The sequence below is a fragment of the Chaetodon auriga genome, chromosome 7 (assembly GCF_051107435.1).
Source record: "Chaetodon auriga isolate fChaAug3 chromosome 7, fChaAug3.hap1, whole genome shotgun sequence".
Classification (NCBI taxonomy): domain Eukaryota; kingdom Metazoa; phylum Chordata; class Actinopteri; order Chaetodontiformes; family Chaetodontidae; genus Chaetodon; species Chaetodon auriga.
The window spans coordinates 3,749,395-3,772,757 of record NC_135080.1 but is presented as its reverse complement, the minus strand read 5'-3'; the positions used below and the strand labels follow the sequence as shown (position 1 = coordinate 3,772,757).

The 23,363-nt window shown below is 42.4% G+C and overlaps 3 protein-coding genes across 3 annotated transcripts; 1 reads left to right on the top strand and 2 right to left on the bottom strand.

The window, feature by feature from the left end:
• Window positions 1-240: 240 nt before the first annotated feature.
• treh (trehalase (brush-border membrane glycoprotein)) lies at window positions 241-7,498 on the bottom strand. Its single transcript, XM_076734755.1, has 14 exons — window positions 6,762-7,498; window positions 6,532-6,679; window positions 6,358-6,445; window positions 5,936-6,036; window positions 5,698-5,790; window positions 5,413-5,529; window positions 5,034-5,156; window positions 4,888-4,937; window positions 4,201-4,401; window positions 3,879-4,096; window positions 2,351-2,462; window positions 1,891-2,003; window positions 1,746-1,799; window positions 241-1,552 (listed from the first exon to the last, which is right to left on the bottom strand). Exons 1-14 carry the CDS (start codon window positions 6,871-6,873, stop codon window positions 1,412-1,414), a joined length of 1,671 nt encoding a protein of 556 aa, XP_076590870.1. The 5' UTR covers window positions 6,874-7,498; the 3' UTR covers window positions 241-1,411.
• A 254-nt stretch (window positions 7,499-7,752) lies between these two features.
• Window positions 7,753-18,989, bottom strand: ddx6 (DEAD (Asp-Glu-Ala-Asp) box helicase 6). The gene is made up of 14 exons (XM_076734756.1): window positions 18,883-18,989; window positions 17,449-18,086; window positions 17,269-17,332; window positions 16,440-16,544; window positions 15,645-15,774; window positions 15,028-15,174; window positions 14,080-14,174; window positions 13,844-13,966; window positions 13,616-13,744; window positions 13,226-13,342; window positions 12,830-12,893; window positions 12,123-12,224; window positions 11,831-12,010; window positions 7,753-10,941 (listed from the first exon to the last, which is right to left on the bottom strand). Exons 2-13 carry the CDS (start codon window positions 17,649-17,651, stop codon window positions 11,835-11,837), a joined length of 1,455 nt encoding a protein of 484 aa, XP_076590871.1. The 5' UTR covers window positions 17,652-18,086; window positions 18,883-18,989; the 3' UTR covers window positions 7,753-10,941; window positions 11,831-11,834.
• A 1,570-nt stretch (window positions 18,990-20,559) lies between these two features.
• On the top strand, window positions 20,560-23,356 carry cxcr5 (chemokine (C-X-C motif) receptor 5). The gene is made up of 2 exons (XM_076735338.1): window positions 20,560-20,644; window positions 22,183-23,356. Exons 1-2 carry the CDS (start codon window positions 20,612-20,614, stop codon window positions 23,248-23,250), a joined length of 1,101 nt encoding a protein of 366 aa, XP_076591453.1. The 5' UTR covers window positions 20,560-20,611; the 3' UTR covers window positions 23,251-23,356.
• Window positions 23,357-23,363: the final 7 nt, after the last annotated feature.

The following is a 23,363-nucleotide window of genomic DNA, read 5'->3' as shown; positions in this document are numbered from 1 at the left end:
CATTCAATCCACACCTCTGTTACTGTTTGCATTACTGTGTTTAATGTCTTGCTATTCCATCCATGTAATATGTCTGGGCAACATCACATTTTAGTCAATGCATCTATATGTTTTCTGCTGCGTTACGTATATATTTATCTACTGTGCAAGTGTAAAAAACACTGTACTTAATGGTCCATACCTTACAATGTGCAATTTTCAATTTTTTTTCCCCATAAGCAATATTATTTTAAACCCCCTTTTTGTACAGAATGTACATACATATAATTGATTTTGATTTTTTATTCTCCTCTACATCTCCTTTTTTTTAATTCCTGCTACCACTGCTGCAGTCTGTAACTCCCTAATTTCCCCAGCAGGGGATTAATGAAGTCATATCTTATCTCTATACAGTCGTTTTCATTATCAGTGGCCATTCCCACCCTGCATTCACATTACTTTCACAGGAAACCAGTGCGTGCATGTATTCCAGCATCATTTTACCTCATTGATTTCAGCCCCAGTTTGCTCGCTCTCTTTAAATTGGCCACTAATTCGAACCAAACATCCTACTTTACATTAAAAGCTTTCAACTGGCAGAAGCAGCCGCAGAAAACAGCGTGTACGTATGTGATGTGAACACACCTGTGCTCTTCAGAATGAATAAAGGTCATTTTAACATGCAGTGTTATGCTGAATGTTGTCTAATGTGCACTTGGTAGAGGTGCATTTACATTATATTTTGCATATTTAATAGACTTGGTGCTGACAGCGTGCCGGAGTTCATCACTACATTTAACATGTGATATTATACCAGCACTGTCATCTAAACGTCCTTGACTAGCATGTAAAAATTGAATAAAACCGTCTGGAGGAGTCAGACCGCCGTGTCTCAAACACTGTTAATGCATTCACTTGACTTTTTATTTCTCACATGAGCTCGTTTACATTTCAACTTCAGTTTGCATGCAAATAGAAGACCTCGCAGGGAGTTAAGCTACAGTTCAGCAATAAACTTTATAATTGAATTAGGTGAATAACTGTCTGTAATGTCAGTTCAATATCTGGGGCAAGTTAACGCTACGAGCCAAGCAGCAGCGAGCGCTAACAGCCTGCATTACTGGAGAGAGTCCAGAAGTGCCTGCGTGATCCGGATCTTCTGATATCGCCAGAGATCATTTATGTCTGAGGATAAACACTAAACTATTCATAGAAGGAATTCTTAGTGACGATAAGTCAAATCCTGCTCCTTCTGCAAGTAAATGATCCTGATCGTACAGAAAGATATCAAACCTTTTTTACAACAGCCACAATTTAGTCTCATTTTTAATGTCACTTTGAGTTTGAAGCCTGTCAGTGGGGTGATTCAGCAGAGTGAAACCAGGAAATAATAAAATTCAACCTCCAGTCAGGCTCTTTTGTCACCTCTGATTCACTGGAGCATGAGAGTGGCTGAGATGACCCCAGGCAGGAGGAGGAGAAGCGAAGACAGACATGAGCTTCCTGAGGTGAGAGTCGCCCCATACTGGTCCAGGAGCTGCAGGACCACGCCATTGGTCCAACCAAAGCCCAGCTACAGAGGGGGCAACACAGCTGAGCGTCAGGGATGGTAGTGAGAGCATACGTGTAGGTGAGCATGCAAATGTGTTCAAGCTAAGAAGCCGACGTGAGGCAGGAAGAACCGACAGCGCTCTGCGTGAAATGAGAAAGACTCGTGTGACTATAAGCACGTTAGTTTTTAACCACTCGCACATGAAAGGGAATACCTGAACTTCATATTCCCCTCCACCGCCAGGTTTGCCGTCTCCGTTCACGTCATACTGTCAGGAGGAAGAAAATTCACATTGTGAGCCAGCTGCCTTATTGCTGCGCAGCACAAACTGTGAAATACTGAGAGCTCCGAAGACTCACCTTCTCAAACATGGCGTCATACTTCATGTACGCCAGCCAGTTGGTCTTGATCCAACGCTGGGCCAAATCAAACGCGAGCCGTTTAGCATCCTCTGAAGGAAGTTTGGACAAACCTGGAAACAAGAAGATTTCAATCGTTACAAAAACGTCAACCTTTCGAACATGAGGCTGCTCTAAGTGAAAGCGACGTGTTTTTTAATTGTGTTGGCTCGAACTCCAGCTGACTGGATTTGAAACTAAATAACTCTGAGCCTTAAGTATATTTGATAAGGCCATTTAGAGTGTGATTGCTGGTAATAATGCCTAAAACTGGGTCTCCCAGTCCAGCAGATGGTCCTAATCATGCAGCAACGATCAGTAAAACCACAACCCTTCAACCATTAAGCATTTCCAGCGCTTATCATACAAACATGTTGAACAATTCATGGCTTAACAGGCCGATCAACGTCTCGCCCCCTACCCTGGATGAGCATGTGCTGCAGAGGAGGCCACGCGTTCGGGTAGTCCCACTGCTGCCCCGTCTCTCTCAGCGAGGTTGGGACTCCATTGGGAAATTCCAGAGCACCACTCTCCTGTACAGCGAGAGCAACAATCAGAGCATGCACAGACGAAAGCATGTGTCCGCCATCTGCTGGAGCAAATGAGCACAGTTCATAAAGCAGGTGCAACATCCTGCAAGGTGGGATTCAGACGGAGAACAACACTGCCAAGAAGCACTTCAGCAAAATACGTGAACCCACACTCAGCTATCTCCTTTTCACAGTCACAAATAATGTTTTTAAAATGTGTTGTTGAAACTTCTTTATTCTTAAAAAGGGACGAGAGACGAAGTGAAGACACCTGTGTTGCAGCCGACATGTTGTGGGAAGACGGCCTGCTGTTACTCGTGCTGAAGAGTAAAGACCACGCAGCTTCTCAGTGGACCAAAGTGACATTCGCAGGCACGTTTCCCTGCTGTGTAACGAGCTGCAGCTGATGTCAGCAGCAAACTTCTCTGCAGCAAATGCTGGTTTGGTGGTTTGCAAATTTCTTCCTTTTTGGTTTCAGATTTTCTCTCAAGGGACAAAACAGGACAAGTGATTTGAAGAGAACATATGTTTGTAATTTCAGTTTGACTTTCAAGCTGAAACTGTTAGAGTGGAGCTGTGGGTCATGCTGGGCAGCTGTGTGCAGCTGTGTTGAAATCCTGAATGCTCGTTCAACCGGATAAATGCAGGTTTAAGGGCTCTTTCACACAAATGGCGTTAATACAGTATGTACACGCAGTGGTCACTTTAATCTAACGGATGGTCGTGATGCCTGTAAGCTTCAGTCTCTTCACGCTGTCAGAGGTATTAATTCAGTTACCTGTTTTAACACTGAGGTCATAGTTGGGGATGTTGTACTCTCTTGTATTAAACTCTGGTGTTTCTAGTGTTGTGCCACCCTCATGGTTGTAAACAGAGAGGACAGAAAGCTGTAAACACCTCTCAGTATTAATGCAGCCCTACACAACACCACCTTTAACTATTATATCAGTGAAGATCCAAGTGAATTTACACATTTCTGACACTCAACAAAAACTGACCAGTATAATTTTGTAAAGGCAGAATTTCTTGCAGAGCTGCTGCACTGAACTGTGCAGGTGAATCTAATAAAGTGGTCGATGAATGCATTGTCTCACTTACCCCTAATGTTATCTGGCCACACAGTCCAGGTTTTAAATATCTGTCTGTGACATTCTGCTGCTGGGTGAAGGGTAATTGGTAATTTGGCTGTTTTGGCTTTTTCATTGGAAGTACTTCACACTTAAAAAATAGTCCCTGTTGGCAGTGCATTTTTTCACTGCTTGGATCATTTCAGTAAACCTTCAGCATCTGCATAGACACATGCCATTAGAGGTACAGTAAGCGAATCAATACATCCTCCTTTTAAAGAGACAAAGTGATGCATTCCTCCACATTAGTTTGTGAATTGAGACCACACTGAAGCCTGGAATGCCCACCAACCTTCAGGTACTGTACTGCCTTCTCTCCCATCTCGGGCCGAGAATAGCACTGAGCCCAAACAGGTGCCAGGTTGGAGGGGTAAAAGTCGACGTGTCTGGAGTGCGTCACCAGGTTGTAGTCAAACCAGGCTCCCCTCTCAGCATCCCACAGCACAGACTCCATCGCCTCCAGTCTGCCGGCTGCAGCCCGTTCATACAGAGCAGCTGAGTCACCATCACCTGTCAGGGAACAGCACATCACCGTTATGTAACACCAGTTAGGAGCTAAAAGCAGCGTGCAGACCAAAGTGAGCTCCAAGGTCAAAGGCTGCTCGCGTGCTCACCCAGTATCCTGTGAAACGTAGCGAGCGTCTTCTCGTTGCGGCACAGCAGAGCGTTGAGGTCGGTCGGCAGGATCTGACTGGTCCGGGTCTCTCTGAGGCCGCCTTTGTTGTGGCCGTCACCGTCTATATACCAGCGGGACGTAAAGTCCCAACCAGACTCCGCTCCCGCTTTCAGATCCATCCACAGCTGCTCCTTACCGTCTGCGGGCAAGACAAACAACATGAATTCAGTTGCTGAGCCACAACAAATCAGTATCTAAAAGCTGGTGTTTATTCATGCGTGTCTCGTTTGTTAAATGGATGTGGAAAAAAGAAAAAGCCTCTGAATAACATGAATGTTTGGGTTTTGCACCATTTTTGGCTTCAAAGACAAAAAAATGTTTTTTCCAAGGAGGAAAATAACTTAATAACCTTGACTATTTAATTAAAAATGTATTCTTACATAAAAGAGAAAACATTCAGAAATGAGAGCCAGTCGTAGTCGAATTGTTGAGCGGCGATGTGAAAGAATGTGTAACATTAAATATTCATCACAGCGTGGTTCTCAGGTGTTTCCAGAGCAAAACTGTTTTGCAGAGATGATCTTTGAATCCATCATAATCTGCAGTACATTCATTTCTTCTCTCTCACGGAATAAAATGACCACAGCAGGGAAATATTTCTGATGATAAACACTCAAATCATTACCATCAGTGAGTCCTTCAGCTAATTCCAGATCATCTGTGTAGGATTCAGGCCTGCAAAGACACGGTTAGCTTAGATGAACACACCTGCTAGAATACCAACAGAGCTTAAATGTGTTTTCATTAATCACGAGACCCTGTCCGACGTACCTGGGTAAGCCCACCTGCACGTGATACCGGTTCAGAACATGCTCTGCTCCATTTACTTTCACAGCCACGGATCGGTTCTGCATCCAGAATCGGTACTCCTGCTCCAGAGCTGGTAAAGCTGCTCTAAACCATTCAAATTTGCACAGAGAGTAACGTCTTAATTCGGGCTGCTTTTCTCAGTCCTTAATATGCACACCAACATTGAGGTGTCACATTCTAATTAAGCATGTTAGGAAACTCAAAACACCGGAGGCACAGAGAGACACAAGCACTGAGGTTTCAACGTTAAATGTCTTTTTTTCCCGTCCTGGAAGAGACACGAGGCAGCTAAAGAATGATAATGTGTCTGGCAGGACATCAGCTCGGGCCTAAGTATCACCTGAGGAACTCTTTATCCTTGGTTGCTTGATAATAGCTCTCCACCATCAGAGTGAGGAATGGAGGCTGACTGCGCCTTTCATAGTAAATCCGCCCACCATTTGGAACGAAGCCATATCTGCAGGAGTGATGGGAAAAAAATGTTATGCGGCAAATCTTGAAATCCTCCCCGAGATCTCCATATCCATATGACGGAGACTGCTAAATCTGAAACGAGCCTGCTGAACTACCTGCGGCAAGACGGACTTTAAGTGCCACGAGAGATGAAAGGTGCTTTGAGCCTCACCTGTTGACAAGGTAGAGGAAGTTCTGAATCATCCCAGAGGCTGTGTCTGTCATCTCTGACAGCAGGAGCCCGTTGATGACCCAGTAGGAGTCCCTGTCGGGCACAGAGAGGCTCACGTCACTGTCTGCACGAGGCGCCGAGGTGGGCTCTCACCCGACACCCCTGGCTGGGTCTGACTGTGATCTCGCTCTGACCTCGCTCGACACTAACTTCAGACAGCTGAGAGACAGTCGCTCACCAATAGTACAGCTCCCTGAAGCGCCCTCCCGGCACGACGACAGGATGTGGGGTGTATATCTGTGAGTAGAGCTCCGGGTGATCTTTAACAGCAGCACGGATCTGGAGGAGAAATCATCTTTAGACTCAGGATACACGGACGCGGTGCTTAGAAATACATGCTGCAACAGGAAGCTCGTTATTAGCTAGTGCAGTGAATAATGTGCACCGTGAAGCCTAATGTCATAAATTGTTTTTATCCAAACTGAACAAAATAACAGATATTCAATTTACTATCACTGAAGACAAAGATAACCGGCAAAAACTCACATTACAGAAACTAAAACCAGTGAATTTTCTGCATTTTGACTTCTGCAAAATGACCAAATAGTCGGGGTGATCAATGATTCAACCATTTAACTCATCGGCTTTGCTCATCTTCACCTTTCTGCCGAGAGACTTCCACAGATGATGGATCTTTTCAGCCCAAATACGCAGTTCTTGGTCCGCTATTCCCTCCAGGAACTTTGGCCTAGATCAAATCAACTCATGTCAGGCAGGCACATTAAAAAGGCTGAGTGGTGTCTGAGTCCAGGTCTTCTAATGAGTGGATCTCACTTGTCATGCCAGTCTGGTGGTGTCCACGTCTCAAACTCTGTCCCTGGTTCCTCAAAGTGGGTCCTGAGGAACTCCTGCAGCCTGCCAGGCGGGACGGTCTTGTTTGGTGATCCATCTGAAAGGTTGCGAAAATCCGACAAAACAACATCTGCAGGAAAGAGGAAAAAGAAGAAAGAGCAGCCACAAACTGGACGTCATGAACAAAAGATCACTCACTGACGTTGACTTACCGGGACGTTCCCTCAGCTTCATGTCAACAAAGTACTTGTCATCGTCAAAGAGTTTGGCCTCCTGTACCTGATGCAAGACGGGCCCAGTGCAGTATATGTCACTGAAATTCATTTATAGCCATCAATTATTAAACAGACCCGATAAAGGTCACGTGTTTTAGGACAGCAGACCAGCATCTGGTTAGAGTTCTGCAAGAAGCAATAAAAACCCCGATCACTGCCACTGAAGGAGCAGGCGAGGGCAAAGGTCTGCTGACGACTTCAGGAGGAAGGAACGAATATTACAAATAATCTGTTTGCTGGCTGCAGAAGGCAGGAGTCAATATTTATAACATCAAAAAAGAGGAAGAAGAGGATTGAGCAGCAGGAAGTCGATGTTCTCATACAAACGTTTAGCTAAACGAGCAAAAGAGCTCAAAGATTCAGACGGCAAATGTAGTGCCTTCTATATGAAGGCAGAAAATCATGAGGCATTCGGCAAAACGGAGGCAGTCCAGAATAAAAGAATTACAGCTTTAAACTAAACATGGATTATTTCTGGTGGCAAACAGATTAAAAGACTTAAAGGTTATGATCAGAGTCAGAAACATGTTTTTGATTAACAGCTCAGTTTTACAGACAAAAACAAAGCAGAACTTTCCTTCACAGCAGACAGAGGTTCAAGAACAGGAGGCGTCTCTAAAAAGTCTCTTTTATAAGAACAATCTTTGGAAAAATACTCGAGGCATTTATCTCACCTGTCACATGGAGGTGGAAAAGCGGTCTTTACACAGGTGAAAAGCAACAGTGACAAAAAGCAAAACGCCACCAAGTTCTGCATGTTGAGCGATAAGCTGCAGCGACACCGAGAGCGAGTCAGTCTGAGGTCACAGTTCACTACGAGACACGACGTCCGAGCGCAGCAGCAGCACGCCGACACCTGGCTTCAAGAGCGCAGATTAACGCCACACTGCGGCGGCGGCCGAGGAAAACAAACACTTCACACACACAATAAACTTCAGTGAGCTTTATTTTCAACAAAACCTTCAAATGGGATCCAATAATAGACATCCTTTCAACTTAAGCTCATTGTAAAATTAGCTTCACTGAAAAATCTGCAAATTCAATAACGACCAAATTTCCATCAAATTAAAAAAAAAAAACAATAATAATGAACTCAGGCTTTAAATTCTTCACTTAAATTTGGAGACTTTTTAAATAAGATTTAGTCCACATGAACATTACATTTGAGGAAAAAAAAATTCCAAATTTAAGGGCAACTTTTTCCAAACATTTTATACCCATTACCGTAACTGGATCTTTAGATCATCCTGTTTCTGTAAAGCCCAAAGGGCCCCCCCCCAATTATTTTACTGATGCATCAGTTTTGAGAGGAATCCTAAACGGGGTCCTCTCACATCCTCCTCCACAGAAACCTGATAGGACGGCCAAATCGTACACAGAAGCTGTGTTATCATAAATGTGTCGGCGCTGCAGAGAGGATTAACGTGTGCATCAGGGCAGCAAGAGCTCGAATTAACCCCCCGAAATTTAAAAAGACCTTTAAGAATGAGACAATTTATTGACACAAACTTTCCAATTAGTCACCCAATCCAGGGCGAGATGCTCTTGTCTCAGTCTTTAAGGTTCTCAACATGGCAGCCACTGGCAGTAAAGTAGCATCCCCTCACAGGTCGCAAAACACGTCACCTTCAAGGACCGTTGACTTTAGCCTCAAAAGCATCCGATGTGGCGTTTACTGCCAGTGGGCTGACAAGAAACAGGCAGCTGCCAAGTGCCTGCATGGTTAGATCCCTGTTCTCTCAACTAATGCTTACTTTAATTTGGGTATTTTAAAGAAACACAGCCCCCCCCCCACCCACCCACCCAAACAATGAGCCAAAATAGCCAAATCGGATATGCAAGTATTCAGGGGACGACGGCAGAAGTGGGAGAACAGGGATCACAGTCCTAACCAATGAGAAATAAAAGGGCTATCTTCAACTGATCAATGCCGTCACGCCGTACCTTTTAAAAAGAGCTTAAATTAAATGTGCAGTAACAATTCTCATTGATTACAACCGTCAGGAGAGCATCTCACCATAACAAAGGGAGCCTCGTCTGCACAAAGGTTTGAGCTGAACAGCAAGCGGTCAGCAGGCCTTGATGCAGAACGAGGCTGTCAGGTTGCATAAAAATTAAAAAAAAGCAACTGTAACCCAAACCCAAAATATCAAAGCAATAAAGGGCAGAGAAATAAGCCATAAACTCAGCAGTCTGAGGTGCTCAAGTTATTTTTTAAACAAGCAGTCCGACCAATTTGTAATCCTTCATGCCCATTTCCCCTCCGTGCCAAATTTCTTTCTGAATGTTCTGCACCACCACACTCTTCTCTCTCATCTGGGCATCACGTGTACAAAAAGCAGTGCAGTCAGTGTTATTGCATGAACTCACCTCTCTGTGTTTTAAGTGCAGCCCAACCTGCTCAGGTTGTTTTTTAGTGAGGCATCTTTTGCTAGCTAGCAAAGCCAGCCAACTTGCAATGCACAGAGAATGAATTCCTGCTACATTTTAGGTCATTTTGATGCATTCGGCCGACATTCTTCTAAAGGGGGGAAAGAAAATCCACAGCTTCCTCCTAACATTTGTGAAATAATGTAGCTGTGCTTAAAGAGCACACAGATCAACGTAACAGCTAATACCTCCCCCAGAAAACAAATTCTCTGCCAATTCAGCTGCACTGCAGCGAGTAGTACTACTACATGACAGAATATTATTTTCTCTTCCAACAACACTCACTGTAACTGGAGATCTTCGAGTGTCTCAAGAGTCAGTTTCACAAGTTAAGGCTGGTGACAACAAAGAATTCATCAAATGCACAAGCTTAACAAAGCCACCTGTCTCCACTGAGCACTTGTTAACACTGGTCGCAGGAGAACACGGGCAACAATTTAAACAATCTCTGCGAAGAATTGCACTCGCCATCAAATTTGGAGGGGCTAAAAGATTATAAGTGATGAACTCTGCCTCCAAAACGTCTCATGTACAAAGTCATTTTAATGTTTTAGATTTTAATAAATTCTGCAATTTCTAAAATTATAAATAAATTCACAGGCCGATATTGCAGATCAAACAAACTGGCAATAAGGAAAGTTTCCAGTGCTAACAAGAGAGAAGGGGGGAAAACGTTTTTCAGTTTGTCAGCCAGCCTTTTGAACTTGTTAAAACAATCTTAAAATGAAGGTATATACACAAGGTGTAAGGTGCAACTCACATGTCGGCTGCACTTCTCGCAGAATTAATTATGGCCATCCATAGGAAAGTGAAACACAGGACGTAAAAGAAAAAAAAAGCGTTCCCTACAATTAAACTCCACCGAAACAGGAATCCTCATGACTCATGGTGTTGAGCGGCTGCTTCTTCGTTTTTAGTGTTTTGATGCTGAAGACAGAGGAAAGGGTCTGGGTCTTTTAGAAGCACAAGCTTCCACACAAGCGACTGGTCAGTCTGGCTGTCTCTTGGAAAAAATCCAGCATCTCTGTCCATGGAAAAATCCAAGTTTGTCCTGATTCGTCAGCCAGACAGAAGTGCAGCTAAGCCAGCAGAGAGATAATTGAGACCAGCCTCACTCCTCATCGTGTCCATTCCTTTCAAACGGATGAGGCAACCAAAAACAGTTATGAATTCACCTTTGTGGTCGGACATTAAATTAGCGTGACGTATTTTCAATCAGGTGAACGTGAGTGTGTGCGGTGTGATGTGAGCGAGATGGCAGCTAATGAAGGGTTATTACTTTTGAACGAGTTGAACTGCTTGTTAAGGCACTTGATACAAATTGGTTAAAACTTCTAAAATAAAAGGTGGAGAATGGAGGGTGTCGTATAGCGATCCGTCGGTGCTGGCTTCGTGTCATTGGTGGATATGAATCGTCACAATGTGAAGTGATGCGTTTTCGACTTGGTCCCACGCTTTCCTCGCGGTGCTTCCGTCTTCAGGGTGTTGGTGGTGCAGCACTGAGCCCTGCGAAGGGCAAATGAGTTCTTCCGAAACGCGTCCATCAAAATACACATTCCTTATGGTGGCATCCAAAAAAGGAAGACAGACAAACTGTACATTAAAAAAAAAAAAAAAAAAAAAAAAAAGAACTCCAAGACAGAGGGGGATGAAAAAAGGTACAAAGGGGAATGGAGGATGGACTGATCTGGAGAGAGAAGAGTAAAACTCAATTAGACCAGATTTTATTCAAGTAACCATGAAGTTCAAGCCCCGTTTACATTAATTAGTTATTACAGAACAGTCCAGGCTGATTGTTAAGTGCTCAAATGAACGCCTTTCTCAGCTTCAAACTACATTTCAGATGTGACGGGGCATATTTACATGGATCAGTATCCACTGATCCTCTCTTTACTGTACTCATTTTGTTTGCCTCTGCGTGCTCGTGTTACACTGCTGCTCGCCTTCACCACAGCCTACAGCGCGAGCATTTCCCTCTCATATGCGATTCCTTTGAATTTTCAACAGAAAGCTCCTGTAAATGTCACAAAGGATATCGCTCCTGCAGCTGGGAGAATGTGCGTCTGGCTCAAGGACGCTTGAGGTCAGACAAACTTTTGTAGGGCTCGAACACAATTTTTCTAGTTGAAAAACCGCAGCCTCATCTCTGCAACAACCGCATCAAAGGCCGCTTTAAGAGCAACTGGACTTGGTTCTTGTTTTCCGACGTCTTTGCTGTCTAACAGCACTGAAGATCTCCTTTCTTATATTTAAAAATGTACCAGACCTTTCTCACGGGGAACATTTTTACTTGGCACAGCAGGAAAACCACCATCTCAGTGATGACAGTAATAGTGGGTAAATTACAATCAGCTGTGCCAGTAAGCCATACCAGTGACACAGCACGGCCAATGGCAGAGCTTTGGCACAGCAGAATGTAATGCCTGTCACTGATCAGTCCAATTAGAAATCTCTTTCATCCTGGCCTGTGTGTGGAGTAGTCACACCGACATCAAAAAGGCAAAATGGAAAAACAGAAGCAGAGAAATTACCCTGAAAAAAGTATTTGTGGGTATTAGCCGTCTGTGTGTACTTACTGGCTCATGGCTTGACTTCTTCACCACTCTCGCTGTGGTACTCTGCCACATATAAGCTCTTGTCAATGATGCCAGGGATGGGCTTGATCTCTGTTCCAAGCTGCTCCTCAATCCCCTTCAGGTTGAAGCGATCATCGTAAGTGATGAGGTTGATGGCTAGACCCAAGTGTCCAAAGCGGCCTGGATAATAAGGACGTGAGGGTTTAAATGACCGTTTTATTGTTTGACCTAAAATAAATCTTTGCACAAGACGCTGCAGTCGGAAACCAACATGACCCACACAGGCTCTTACCAGATCTCCCAATGCGGTGTAGGTATGTTTCTCCCAGCTTGGGAAAGTCAAAATTGATCACAACATTCACAGCTTGAATGTCAATTCCTCTTGTGAAGAGGTCTACAGGGGGGAAAAAAAAGCAAGAAATCAAAACCTACAACACCAACATGTCGTTCAGCTGGACCAAAGCGCTCAGTATCGGCTGAATGTGAACTTGAAAACAAGCAGCAGTTTATTCTAACCCAGCCACGACAAACTGACATGATAAGATGTTAACAATAACACGGTTCTGTTTACTACCACCATAACAACACCACATCCAAAACAGGGCGAGCCAAAAGTATGCGTGCATGTGCCGGCACATTTCTGAAGACTATGAGTTTCACTTCCTTTAAACTGTCAGCATCCTATCATGGTAGCGGAGCGCTGCCATAACCAAAACAAATAACAGCGCACTCCGAACAGCACTGATTGTGTTCTACAGGAAACATGGGTGCATTGTGGTTGAACTGTGTGATATCTGTGTGATACTTCAAAATCTGAGCAGTGTGTATTACCAGTCTTTGCATAGAAAATAATGGCTGACGCTGGGCCAGAGCAGGTCAGGTGGTGATGTGCAGACAGCCTCACAGAAGCTTCTGGATGCAACAAACCTGCTTTTACACTGTTCACAATTCTGCTTGTACAATACAGCAGATGCACTTGCACATGGTTCCGCCACCTACCAGTGCAGACAAGGTTCCTGCAGAGGCCGTTTCTGAAATCGTGGAACACACGGTTGCGATGCTCCTGGAGAACAGGAAAGAGAAACGTGAAAATATTTAGACGCCACATTCATTCGCATATATTTTACATAGAGAGCGTAGAAAACAGGATGTTATGTAACTCTAATATGAAGCAGATTCTGCAGCACAACACATCACAGTAGTTGACAAATAACATGACATCTGGGTAACGGGACAACATGTACAGTTTTGCAAGGGGAAAACAAACCAACAACACCAGAAATAGAGCACTGGTGTGAACTGTGGCAGCACATCAAGTAGAGGTACATGCATCCATCGCCACCAGTGTACTTTGGTTGTATAGCTGATATTTCTGAGGCACTACTTTGAGCTGACCTGTCTCATCTTGGCATGAATGTAGAAACATGAATAACCAAGCTGGGAAATCTTCTTGGCAAGGAGCTCCACTCTCTGAGAGGAGTTGCAAAAGATTATGGACTGGTTGATCTGGAGCTGGAAAAAAGAGCGCCGACAGTGAGGTTTCCAGGCATTTGTTCCAAGCATCCAATAATACATTTCTTATACAAACAGCAATACAAAAAAAACCAAAAAACATATCAAATCATACAAGTACTATTTATACAGTATTTAAGACACATCCTTGCTCAGAGTTTGCAATGCAATCATTCACTTGAAAAGCCTGCAGTCAGTTTGGCCTTTTACTTTTCATGACACAGCTGAAGCTTATTAAAACATGATCATGAAGTGCAGAGAGGCAACACTTACCCTGGAGAACAAAGTGTTAAGGCAATGGACCTTTTGCCTTTCAGTTACATAAGCGTAATACTGAGTCACACCCTTCAGTGTAAGCTCCTCCATCAGGTTGATCTCATAGGGTTTCTGCAAGTGTGCAGTCTACAAAGCAGGTGAAGGAAGGACTTGTTAAATTCCAGCTGCACTGCAGATTATGAAGGCTGGTTTGTTTATCAGCTAATAAATGAGAAAGAAATGTACCATAAACTTCTGCACACTGAGAGGGAAGGTAGCAGAATAAAGCAGGATCTGCCTCTGTTTGGCCAGGAAGCCCAGTATCTCTTCCATCATTACCACAAAGTCCTGAGACAGAAGTTTGTCAGCCTGTTGAGCAGAGAGACGTGAAGGAAAGATTCACTGACAGCTCTCCCAAACATATGTCCCTCTGGTTTATTGAGGAAAAACAATTTGGGTCAAACACAATGAAAAATACTCACTTCATCCAGAACAATCATCTGCACTTGATTAACTTTGGCCACTCCTTTCTTGATGAGGTCTAAAATCCTCCCAGGAGTGGCAATGACCACATGTACTGTCAAATAAATACAACACTGGTTATACATCAAGATACACAGGATTAGCACTAAAGAATGGCACAGAGGAGTTACATGTTCAGCTTTTAGTGCAGTATTATGCAAAAGCTTCACATTACATACTATGTGAAAGACCATGTCTATCACATTGGCAATATTCAGCCACAGATGAATGCAGTAATGAAAGCTGTATCCAGTACTTTCGGGAGAATGTACTTGGCAGTATCCAGTCAGCCGCAGAGCATGTTTTGAGCGGCTGCCACATTTCAATCATCGACACTGCTTGCCTGCCAATAATTTAGCATTACAACCTCCAAAGGTATTAGAAAAAACAAAACTGATGTCATACATTAGCTGGTCATCAGGACACATTTCCTCGTATCCCATACTAAAAACAAACAGTGTAGTCGATAATTACGGCCTTAAAAAGGAACAAATGAACATCCACCTCAAGCTGAGGATTTGTGATGTGGCCATTAAGTTATAAATAGATCGCCTTCTCAGAGAGTCGACAGCCAATATCCAACCAAAGAAGATGAGTCCTTCACTGTCAGAGATAGATACTGAGATCAGATGCAGACTTTCTGGACACTGGAGCGAATGCATGAGCCAGACTAACATCCATCATCTTCATATATAACCATATATGGTACATTAACCCGTACCTGAGATCTGACACTGTACATGCATTGCTATGTCAATTCTCATACATCTACATGCAACTCATCGAGAGGCAACTTAAGAATTGAGCAACGTCTGATCCTGACTGTTAGCTCGGCTTTGTGCACACTTTTTGTATTTTTGGTATTTCTCAACATCAGGGAAACCATGTGATAAAACTGTGAAGTTCACCTGTTTCATCAAGTCTCATGATGTCATCACGCAGGTTGGTTCCACCTGTGGTCGCCATTACCTTTACTCCACCCATGTGTTTGCTGACCTGGATACATATTTGGCTTACTTGCAGAGCCAGTTCTCTGGTGGGCACTATGACCAAAGCTGGAAAAACACAAACACTTTTTGATACTCAAATATTTATAAACCTAAAAAGATTTTTTTTCCATTCATCATTCAATCAATGTTCAATTACTCCATTTGAATATAATCATACAATCAAGACTGCCACTAATATTTTCATTATCGATTAATCATCTGCATTCACATGGTGCTTTTCTGGTCAACCGACCACTCAAAGTGCTTTAAAACACATGCCACATTCACCCATTCACACACAATTTCCTATCACAGGAGGCCTAGAAAACCAATTAACATTGACGTTTTTTGCTTGAATTGTTGAAAAGTAACACAAAAATGACTGAATGCTAAGCAGTGGTAGGTGTATTAATATTATTCTCGTTTCATCATTTGCTTTATATTCCATCCTGCTTTCATCCCCATCCAGTGATTTGGACTGAGATTAAGAGTCACGTGTCAACTTTCTGAGATTTACTGGGCACTAACGTTCTTACCTTGTATGCAGTCCCTCTTCAGGTCAATGCGTTCAAGTAAGGGAATGAGGTAGGCTCCACTCTTTCCCGTGCCATTCTTGGCTCTTGCCAAGATATCCCTTCCTGACAGTGCAATGGGAATACTTTCCTCCTGAGCAAAAAGCAGTATCAAAAGATTAATACACAATACCACATTTTATGGCTGGTTGCAGTCAACGTATTTTAAAGCACCATGTGGAGAGATTGGATGAAAAACAGAATATTAATTTTCATAGTCTTTGTTCATCAGCTCTCCAATAAGCTGCTCAGTGACACAGGTCAAACATGACGCTGGATGCTTAATGCTAGCAAGCTACCAAGTTGATGCTGAGCAGGTCATGTTGACCATTTTCACCAAATGGTAGCATGCCAACATTTAATAATTTGTACAAATGCATACATTTGGTCATAAGCCAAAGTACTGCACAAAAATTACATTTTGAGCTGATGAAGTCAGGTGTCACAACAGTGATTACAATTCATATGCTGGGGACCGTTCTTATATGCTGCATCACCCCAGAGTCTGACTTAAGATCAAACCCAACGCTGACATAAGCCATTAAGGTGATTTCATTATAAAAGGAGTATTTCATATTTTAATTTAGCAAAGGTGTCAATGAAAATTTTCATGCTGTGTCAAAGTCAAGGTCTTAGAATGGCTGTCAGAATTTTTCAAATACACCAAAAACTCTAGAGTTATCAAAACATGCACTTCCTTAAAAACAAAAACACACTGTTGTCCTGCTGTCAAAAAGCATCAGTAGTGTCTGTACGTACCTGGATTGGAGATGGCTTTTCCCAGCCCATCTCAAAGATTCCCATGAGCAGCTCCCTCTTTAGGCAATAATCCTCAAACTCGTTGCCTTTAGTTGCAGTCACATCCTGTAATCATCATCAAAATTACAGATTAATTAGCATTTGGTTCATGTAACCAGATTGGTTGTAAACCGACTGAGTATGTCCCACTGGCAATGGTAAATCCACTTAAGTGCTTCAGATTTGAGAAATCAATTCGCGTAAAAAAAATGCCAATGAAAACAAGTGCTTTGCCTCAAACTAACCGACAAATCGGACCACTACACGTTTTAATGACGAAAACTTGAAAGTTGTTATTACCACAAGTGAGTACAACATCATACAGAACTCTTATGACTATTCTGCAAGTATATGGTTCATAACTTCTGCATAGCACAATTAAGGAGCCAACATCATAGTACAGAATGCCTTCTCAAGCACAACAGCAAACACAGAGTTACTACATAACAGTTAACAATGCATGTACAGTATACTGTAAGGCACTTTTTTAAAATGAAAAACACAGACCAAAGGCAAAGGTTTGATCAGTCAACATATTGTTTATGGTAATAGTATGATGACATCCTACTCTTCATAAAAATATTTAACAGTAATATATATGCATGAAATGAAGGTGACCAAAATCAATGCAACGCTGGCTTCACATTGTGAAGAAATGCTTAATGAAAACAGTTTAAAAAAGACTCAATAACCAACATAACTAGCAAAAGGACCTGTCAGGTAAGTAAAACAGTAAAAGTAGTATTGAATAACTTTCAGATCAATAAAAGGAAAACTATGTTGTACCAACCGAAGTTTTCATCCTCATGTCTTTTGGGGGCAATTTCAAATTTTTCTTCCAGTCATCTCCAGGCCTGTGGGGGGTAAATTTCTTTCAATACGCATCATAAAGAATTGGCAGTAATAACTGTGCCAACATACAGAAAACACCAAGTGCAAATTATTCATTATCTAGAATCAAATATCTTACTTGATGACAGCGTTAGTCGTTGGGGCCAGCTGGGAATTACCATTGTTGATGGCACCTTTCATCTGATTAAGCTGCTGTTGTTGGGAGCTTCCTCCTCCTCCACCTCCTCCTGGTGCTCCAGCAGGCTTCACAGAGCCCCTGATCTGTCCATTCTGGTTGGACAAGCCCAAAATCACTGGGTTCTCTGTCCTGGTGGTACTCATTTTTACTTAGCTTGACTTTTCTGTTCAATGAAATCTCAAACAGTCTCTGGATTAAGTGAGTCCACTCTGCTGGGACCACTCAGAACTTAAGATTGTCCTTCCCTCTTGAGACTTAAATAATAATTATCCGAATGCAAATTGTTCAAATGTTTTGTCTCAGCAGGTTCCTCAACAATACTGTTGATTGTGGGGACATCAATTCTCAAATTAAAAAAAAAATCCTCCTTTCAGTTTTTTTTTTTTTTTTAAAGAAAACCTATGAGCATAAATTTATTTTGTAAATCAGGGCTTAGCATAGATGCATTCTGCCATCGTTATCTGGAAAATCATACACCAGGCGGGCTAAGCTAGCTTTCAAGTATTGGCCGACTGTTTAGCTAGCCATCCCGTGTAGCATAGCTGAGCCGCTGCGTCCTTCCTCAGTGTTTTCCAACCCTGAAACATAGGAGACAAAATGTTAAGACACGGCCTGCCCAACGCAAAACGGCATAACAATTGGATGCCGCTGTGTAGCAAAACGCAATAGACTGTATTACGAGGGTAGTCAGACCTACTAAGTCATCATTAAAGAAACTGACCGTAGCAGCTGGCCTAACGTCAAAAGTTAGCCGACATACGGGTTGATGGTGATATTACTTTGATAACCCCTGCTAGCTAACAATGTGAAAACAGCGTTGACATAGTCAAACCCATCAATGGCAATAGATTATCTGGAGTTACCTCAGACTGTGCTGCCCAAGAAGTCTAAATTAGATGAAAAATACCTGAATAAACGACTGACCAAGAGGATTTTCTCTCACTTTAATCAAATTAACTAAAAGGGAACTAAGCTAACTACCCTTCTACTAGCCACCGACATCTGGCTAACTAGCGCCTGAAGCTTTAGCTACATGCTAATGTTGTGCTGTTTGGGTAGTCAACGTTACGACACCGGATTTTAAACGTTTTAACTAGTTGGTAATTATAACGCTGGCGTGAATAATAACTCCATAAGTTTTCCAATGTTCACTTACAAACAAACCTAACTTACTTATCTACAATCAACGATTACTAGCAAACGTGAGCAATAGCTCAGTCGAAGCCACTGCCGTGCTACGTCTGCTAGCATGCTAACACAACCTGGCTAACGATGAAATAAAAGTTAACGATAATTATAAGAGTCACCACGAAATACTGGATCTGGTTAAGAACTATCCATTCGTAGAAATCGTTTAGACGTACAAGCATTTACCTTGAATACCTGAAATAACCGGTTTCCTATGCGGTGTTTGCAAGGTGTACTCAATTTTTAGCTGACTACGAAAGAGTCTTGTCAACCAACTGTTCAAGATGGCTTCCACTCGTATTTGAACCCGCCCCCATCCATCTAATCAGCTGATTTCATTTCAAATCAAGGATTTACCTTCTGAACATTAGTACAAACCCCCTATTCGGGATGAACGCCATGGCTAAGGACTAAAAGCAGAAAAAAATTATTTTGACTGACTGTCAAGAGTGAAAATACTCGCTCTGACTCTGATCACTCATGCGGAGGAACATCCTGCCATCTGTCTGTTTCAAAGCAGAGTACTTCCACATTCACATTACCAAAACTACACGAACTGTACATGCCCACTATTTCTTTTTCCACTAAAATTAGATGTGAAAATGTGAAGAGCTTAAGGTGATAGACAGTTTTCAAACCCACAGGAAACAGCTCACAGTTGCAGCACCTCCACCCTAGGATGGATGGGGAATGCTCTACTTGTTGGACCATTGCTGCAAGATTGTTTCCATCACCTGTATGTTCTATTATTATTTCTTTTTTTTAGCTATTTTAATAGACTAATAACAGGTTAATTTTCTTACAATTAAGTAACCTTCACTCGACCCCATATCATACCAAAACTAGGGTGATATGGCCAAAATAAAAAGGACTCAGGCAGCGCATGTAACTGAGATTTCCTGCACCGCATGTGACTGAGATTTCCTGCACCGCGCTAGCCCTCGAACGCACCCCCGTGAACGCAAACAGATGACGGCAGGTCTCATCTCTCTCGGACAGCGGTGATTTCCTTCACCGCGCGTGTCCTCGAACGCACCTTGCTGAAACCAAACAGATGACGGCAGGTCTCATCTCTCGGACAGCGGTGACGCCCCACGGCGATTTCTCTTCATATGAGCGTCAACAATAACAGCCAGTCTCTTGTGATGCTTGTTACACTCATTATAGTTAACAATGAGTGTGTATTCCTAAGTTAAAAGTTGTTTTTAAGTTGTTTACATGCCGTCATTTAGAGCTAGCAGCTAGTTTGTGATAGTTGTTTTACTGTAGTTTAACTGCTGTGTGTATTTGAGTGTCATTTTTGTGTTGTTCATGCAGTGTACCCTGTATAGCTGTTGTCTACAGATTTTTACAGCGACTTGTTTGCATAATGATGCAGTTTGACTACTCATTCTGTGTTTATTGCCAGCTGTATAGACATCATTTTTAGTCTTTAATTCTATGTCAATGTCTACATTTCTCTTCAGCTCAGTTTCACATAGTTGTTTGTTAGAAGTTGACTTGAATTCTAATCTGCCTGTATTCTGTATTATGTTGCCGCACCGCACACACAAACATCTACACAACCCTGCTGGACTCCGTCAGTGTGACTCTGTATAACTGTTTTGGACTTCTATGCATCCTTGAAGAAACACCTGGATTCTGCATCCCCTTTTTCATCTCTCACCTGAACACCGAATAGTGTCCCGACCCGACACGCTGAAGTGATTGCTGTGAAGTTACTGATCCACCCACATTCTCCCACACACTTACTTTAAAGCTTTTGTCTGTTTTGACTTCATGTGTCTACAAAACGCACCCCCCCAACAAAGAAATCAGCAAAGCAGATACAGAAGAACTTGCCAAAACAGGAAGTACAAGCACATTTCACTCCGACGGCGTAAGCTATACATTCAAGAGACCAAGATTTATTCCCATGGCTGCAATAATCACCTTTACGGCCTCTGAGGTAAGACATAATTAAAAATGATTGAAGCCAGTGGTAAACTGCTGTAGAGGCTCTGCAGAACTATTGTCTCTTGAAAGTCTTAGTTATTCTGGCACATATTGCAGGTCTGTTCTGCTCTAAATGTAATTTTAGATGTGCAAATGTGGCGTTTGTGTGTGTTTGTTAAATTTGTACCTAAAAAGATTTGGTGTCATGGTGAGCAACGGGCTAAGTCTTACTGTGATTTATTCTGTCATTTAACTGCTAATGGACACCTTTCAATACAATCCGCTGTTTAAGACAGTGCTGCAGAACTCTTAAAACATTTCTAAGCTTCAGCTAAAACATCTGGCATTTAAAGAAAGAGATCGTAAGGTTACAAGCAACACGAAGCAGCTTCCAGCCATTAAGAGTCAACTACAAGATTTTTAAATTGTGACAGTAAGCTGAGAAACATATATTCAAGTACAGTAGCTTGAATTACTGAACTGGAAAAAACACACAGTTCAGTAGACGTGAGGTACAGTGGGTGTACCGCTGCTTTCCTGTTGAGTCAGTAGGAAAATAAGCAAGGAAGAAAATCACTTTCATAGATGATGCTGTGTGTGGTTTGTCATGAAAGCACTGCAGGGAGGTAAATTCCATTTTTCTGATGTAGACGTAAAATAATATAATTTAACAGAAAACGAATGCAGTTATGTATGTGCTTACTTCTAATTTCAAATCAGTTGTTCAGCACATCTTATTATCTGTCTGATGATCTCCATCGATTGTAATATGAATCATAAATATAAAAATGATGATTTTAGACAAAATTACATCATGAAAAATCTATTGTGATACAAGAACAATTTCCAATGCGGCAGTCATACTGAACTTCAAGCTCAATAATAACATTACATTACATTACATTACATTACGTGTAAATTCTCATTGGTTTAAGTAGATTTCAGCTTTAAAGTTTTGCTTCATGGAGCATAATTTTCCCTTTGTATGAAGGGTAACTGATATAGAAGAAAGCAGTAGCAGTAACTGTGACACAAAGCACATTCTGCTAATAATACTGTACTGGAATGCAAGAAATTGCATGCATTCAGTGTTGTCAAAGGTAAAATTATAGGTAGATTTTTTTTTAGCTATTCTAGAGGACATTGCGCCAGGAAAAGTAATTTTTGTGCCAACTCGCCATGATTCAGGCTTTAACCACTGATTTCTTCACCAGATATGATATTAATTTCGTTGCTGATTGGGAAAAAAGTCATTTGTATTCATTCATTGATAGGCTGTGCAGGCACAGCAGGATGTTTTTGCCCCAGAAATTCCCCTTGTTACTGTAATGGGGAAGTGAAAAATGTCAGATTTTTTTGTGTGTGTTTCCTGCCGAACAATTTGAATGAGAAGACTGCAGGGAACAAAGAATACAATCAAGGTAGAGATTTGAAAGCTCTTCAAGCTTATGTCATGATTCCCTACAACTGTGTATTAGTCCACGGCGCACAAAGTGATTCTCTGTGATGAGGTGATTAAAATGAACTTTATCTCCCCTTTATTTTTTACAGCTGGCAGAGAGCACAGAATATAATGGGACAGACTACGTTTATCCGACAGACGAGCCGGATTACGAGTGCGATTATGAGATGAGCCCGCAGACCTTTCACGCCGTGCTCCACACAGTGCTGTACAGCTTGATCTTTCTGCTGGGCGTGGCAGGGAATGGCCTGATGATAACTGTCCTCTTGAGACGTCGGCGCCTCCTGCGCATCACTGAGATCTACCTGCTGCACCTCGCCCTCGCAGACCTCATGCTCCTTTTTACATTTCCTTTCACTCTAGTTGAGAATACCACTGGTTGGCTGTTAGGCAACTTTCTCTGCAAGACAATGGGCCTGCTGAAACATCTGAACCTCCTCTGTGGGAGTTTCCTTCTTGCTTGCATTGGGTTTGATCGGTATTTGGCGATTGTTCATGCTGTCACTAGTATGCAAAGTCGACGCAAGAGGACAGTGCACCTAACTTGTTCTCTATTGTGGCTGGTCTGCTTGGCTTTATCAATGCCCAATGTCGTTTTTCTTAACGTGACTCAGGAAGACACAAACTCATCTCAGCTCTCCTGCTTCTTTCATGATTATGGTATCCATGCAAGCAACTGGGTTATGACCATCAGAGTCTTACATCATGTGTGCTTTTTCCTGCCCCTGGCTGTAATGAGCTACTGTTACACAGCAGTGGTAGTTACTTTGTTCAAGAGTCAGAAAAACCAAGCCAAGAAAGGAGCAATTCGACTGGCTTTACTCATCACTCTCGTTTTTTGTGTCTGTTGGCTACCATATAACATCACCTTAGTGATACAAACTATGGATGACCTGGAGATTATCCTGTATGAAACCTGTACATCCTATGCCCAACTGCAACAAGCCCTCATTGTGACGGAGAGCATGGGCTTCGCACACTGTTGTCTGAACCCTTTCTTATACGCCTTTGTTGGCGTGCGGTTTCGCAATGAGCTACTACACTTACTTTGTAAGATGGGCTGCACACGTGTTTGTATGCGTTTCATCAGAGCTCCGGGTCACAGTCGACCACCCAGTTCTGATGGAATAACAACCACCAGCAGCATCCTCATGTAACAAACTCCTCTACATTGTCAGCTGTAACTAAAATGCTTCTGTTCTGCAGTAATTTGTATGTAATGCTGGAAAATGTTAGAATATTATCAAACGTTCTGAAAATATAGTACCCA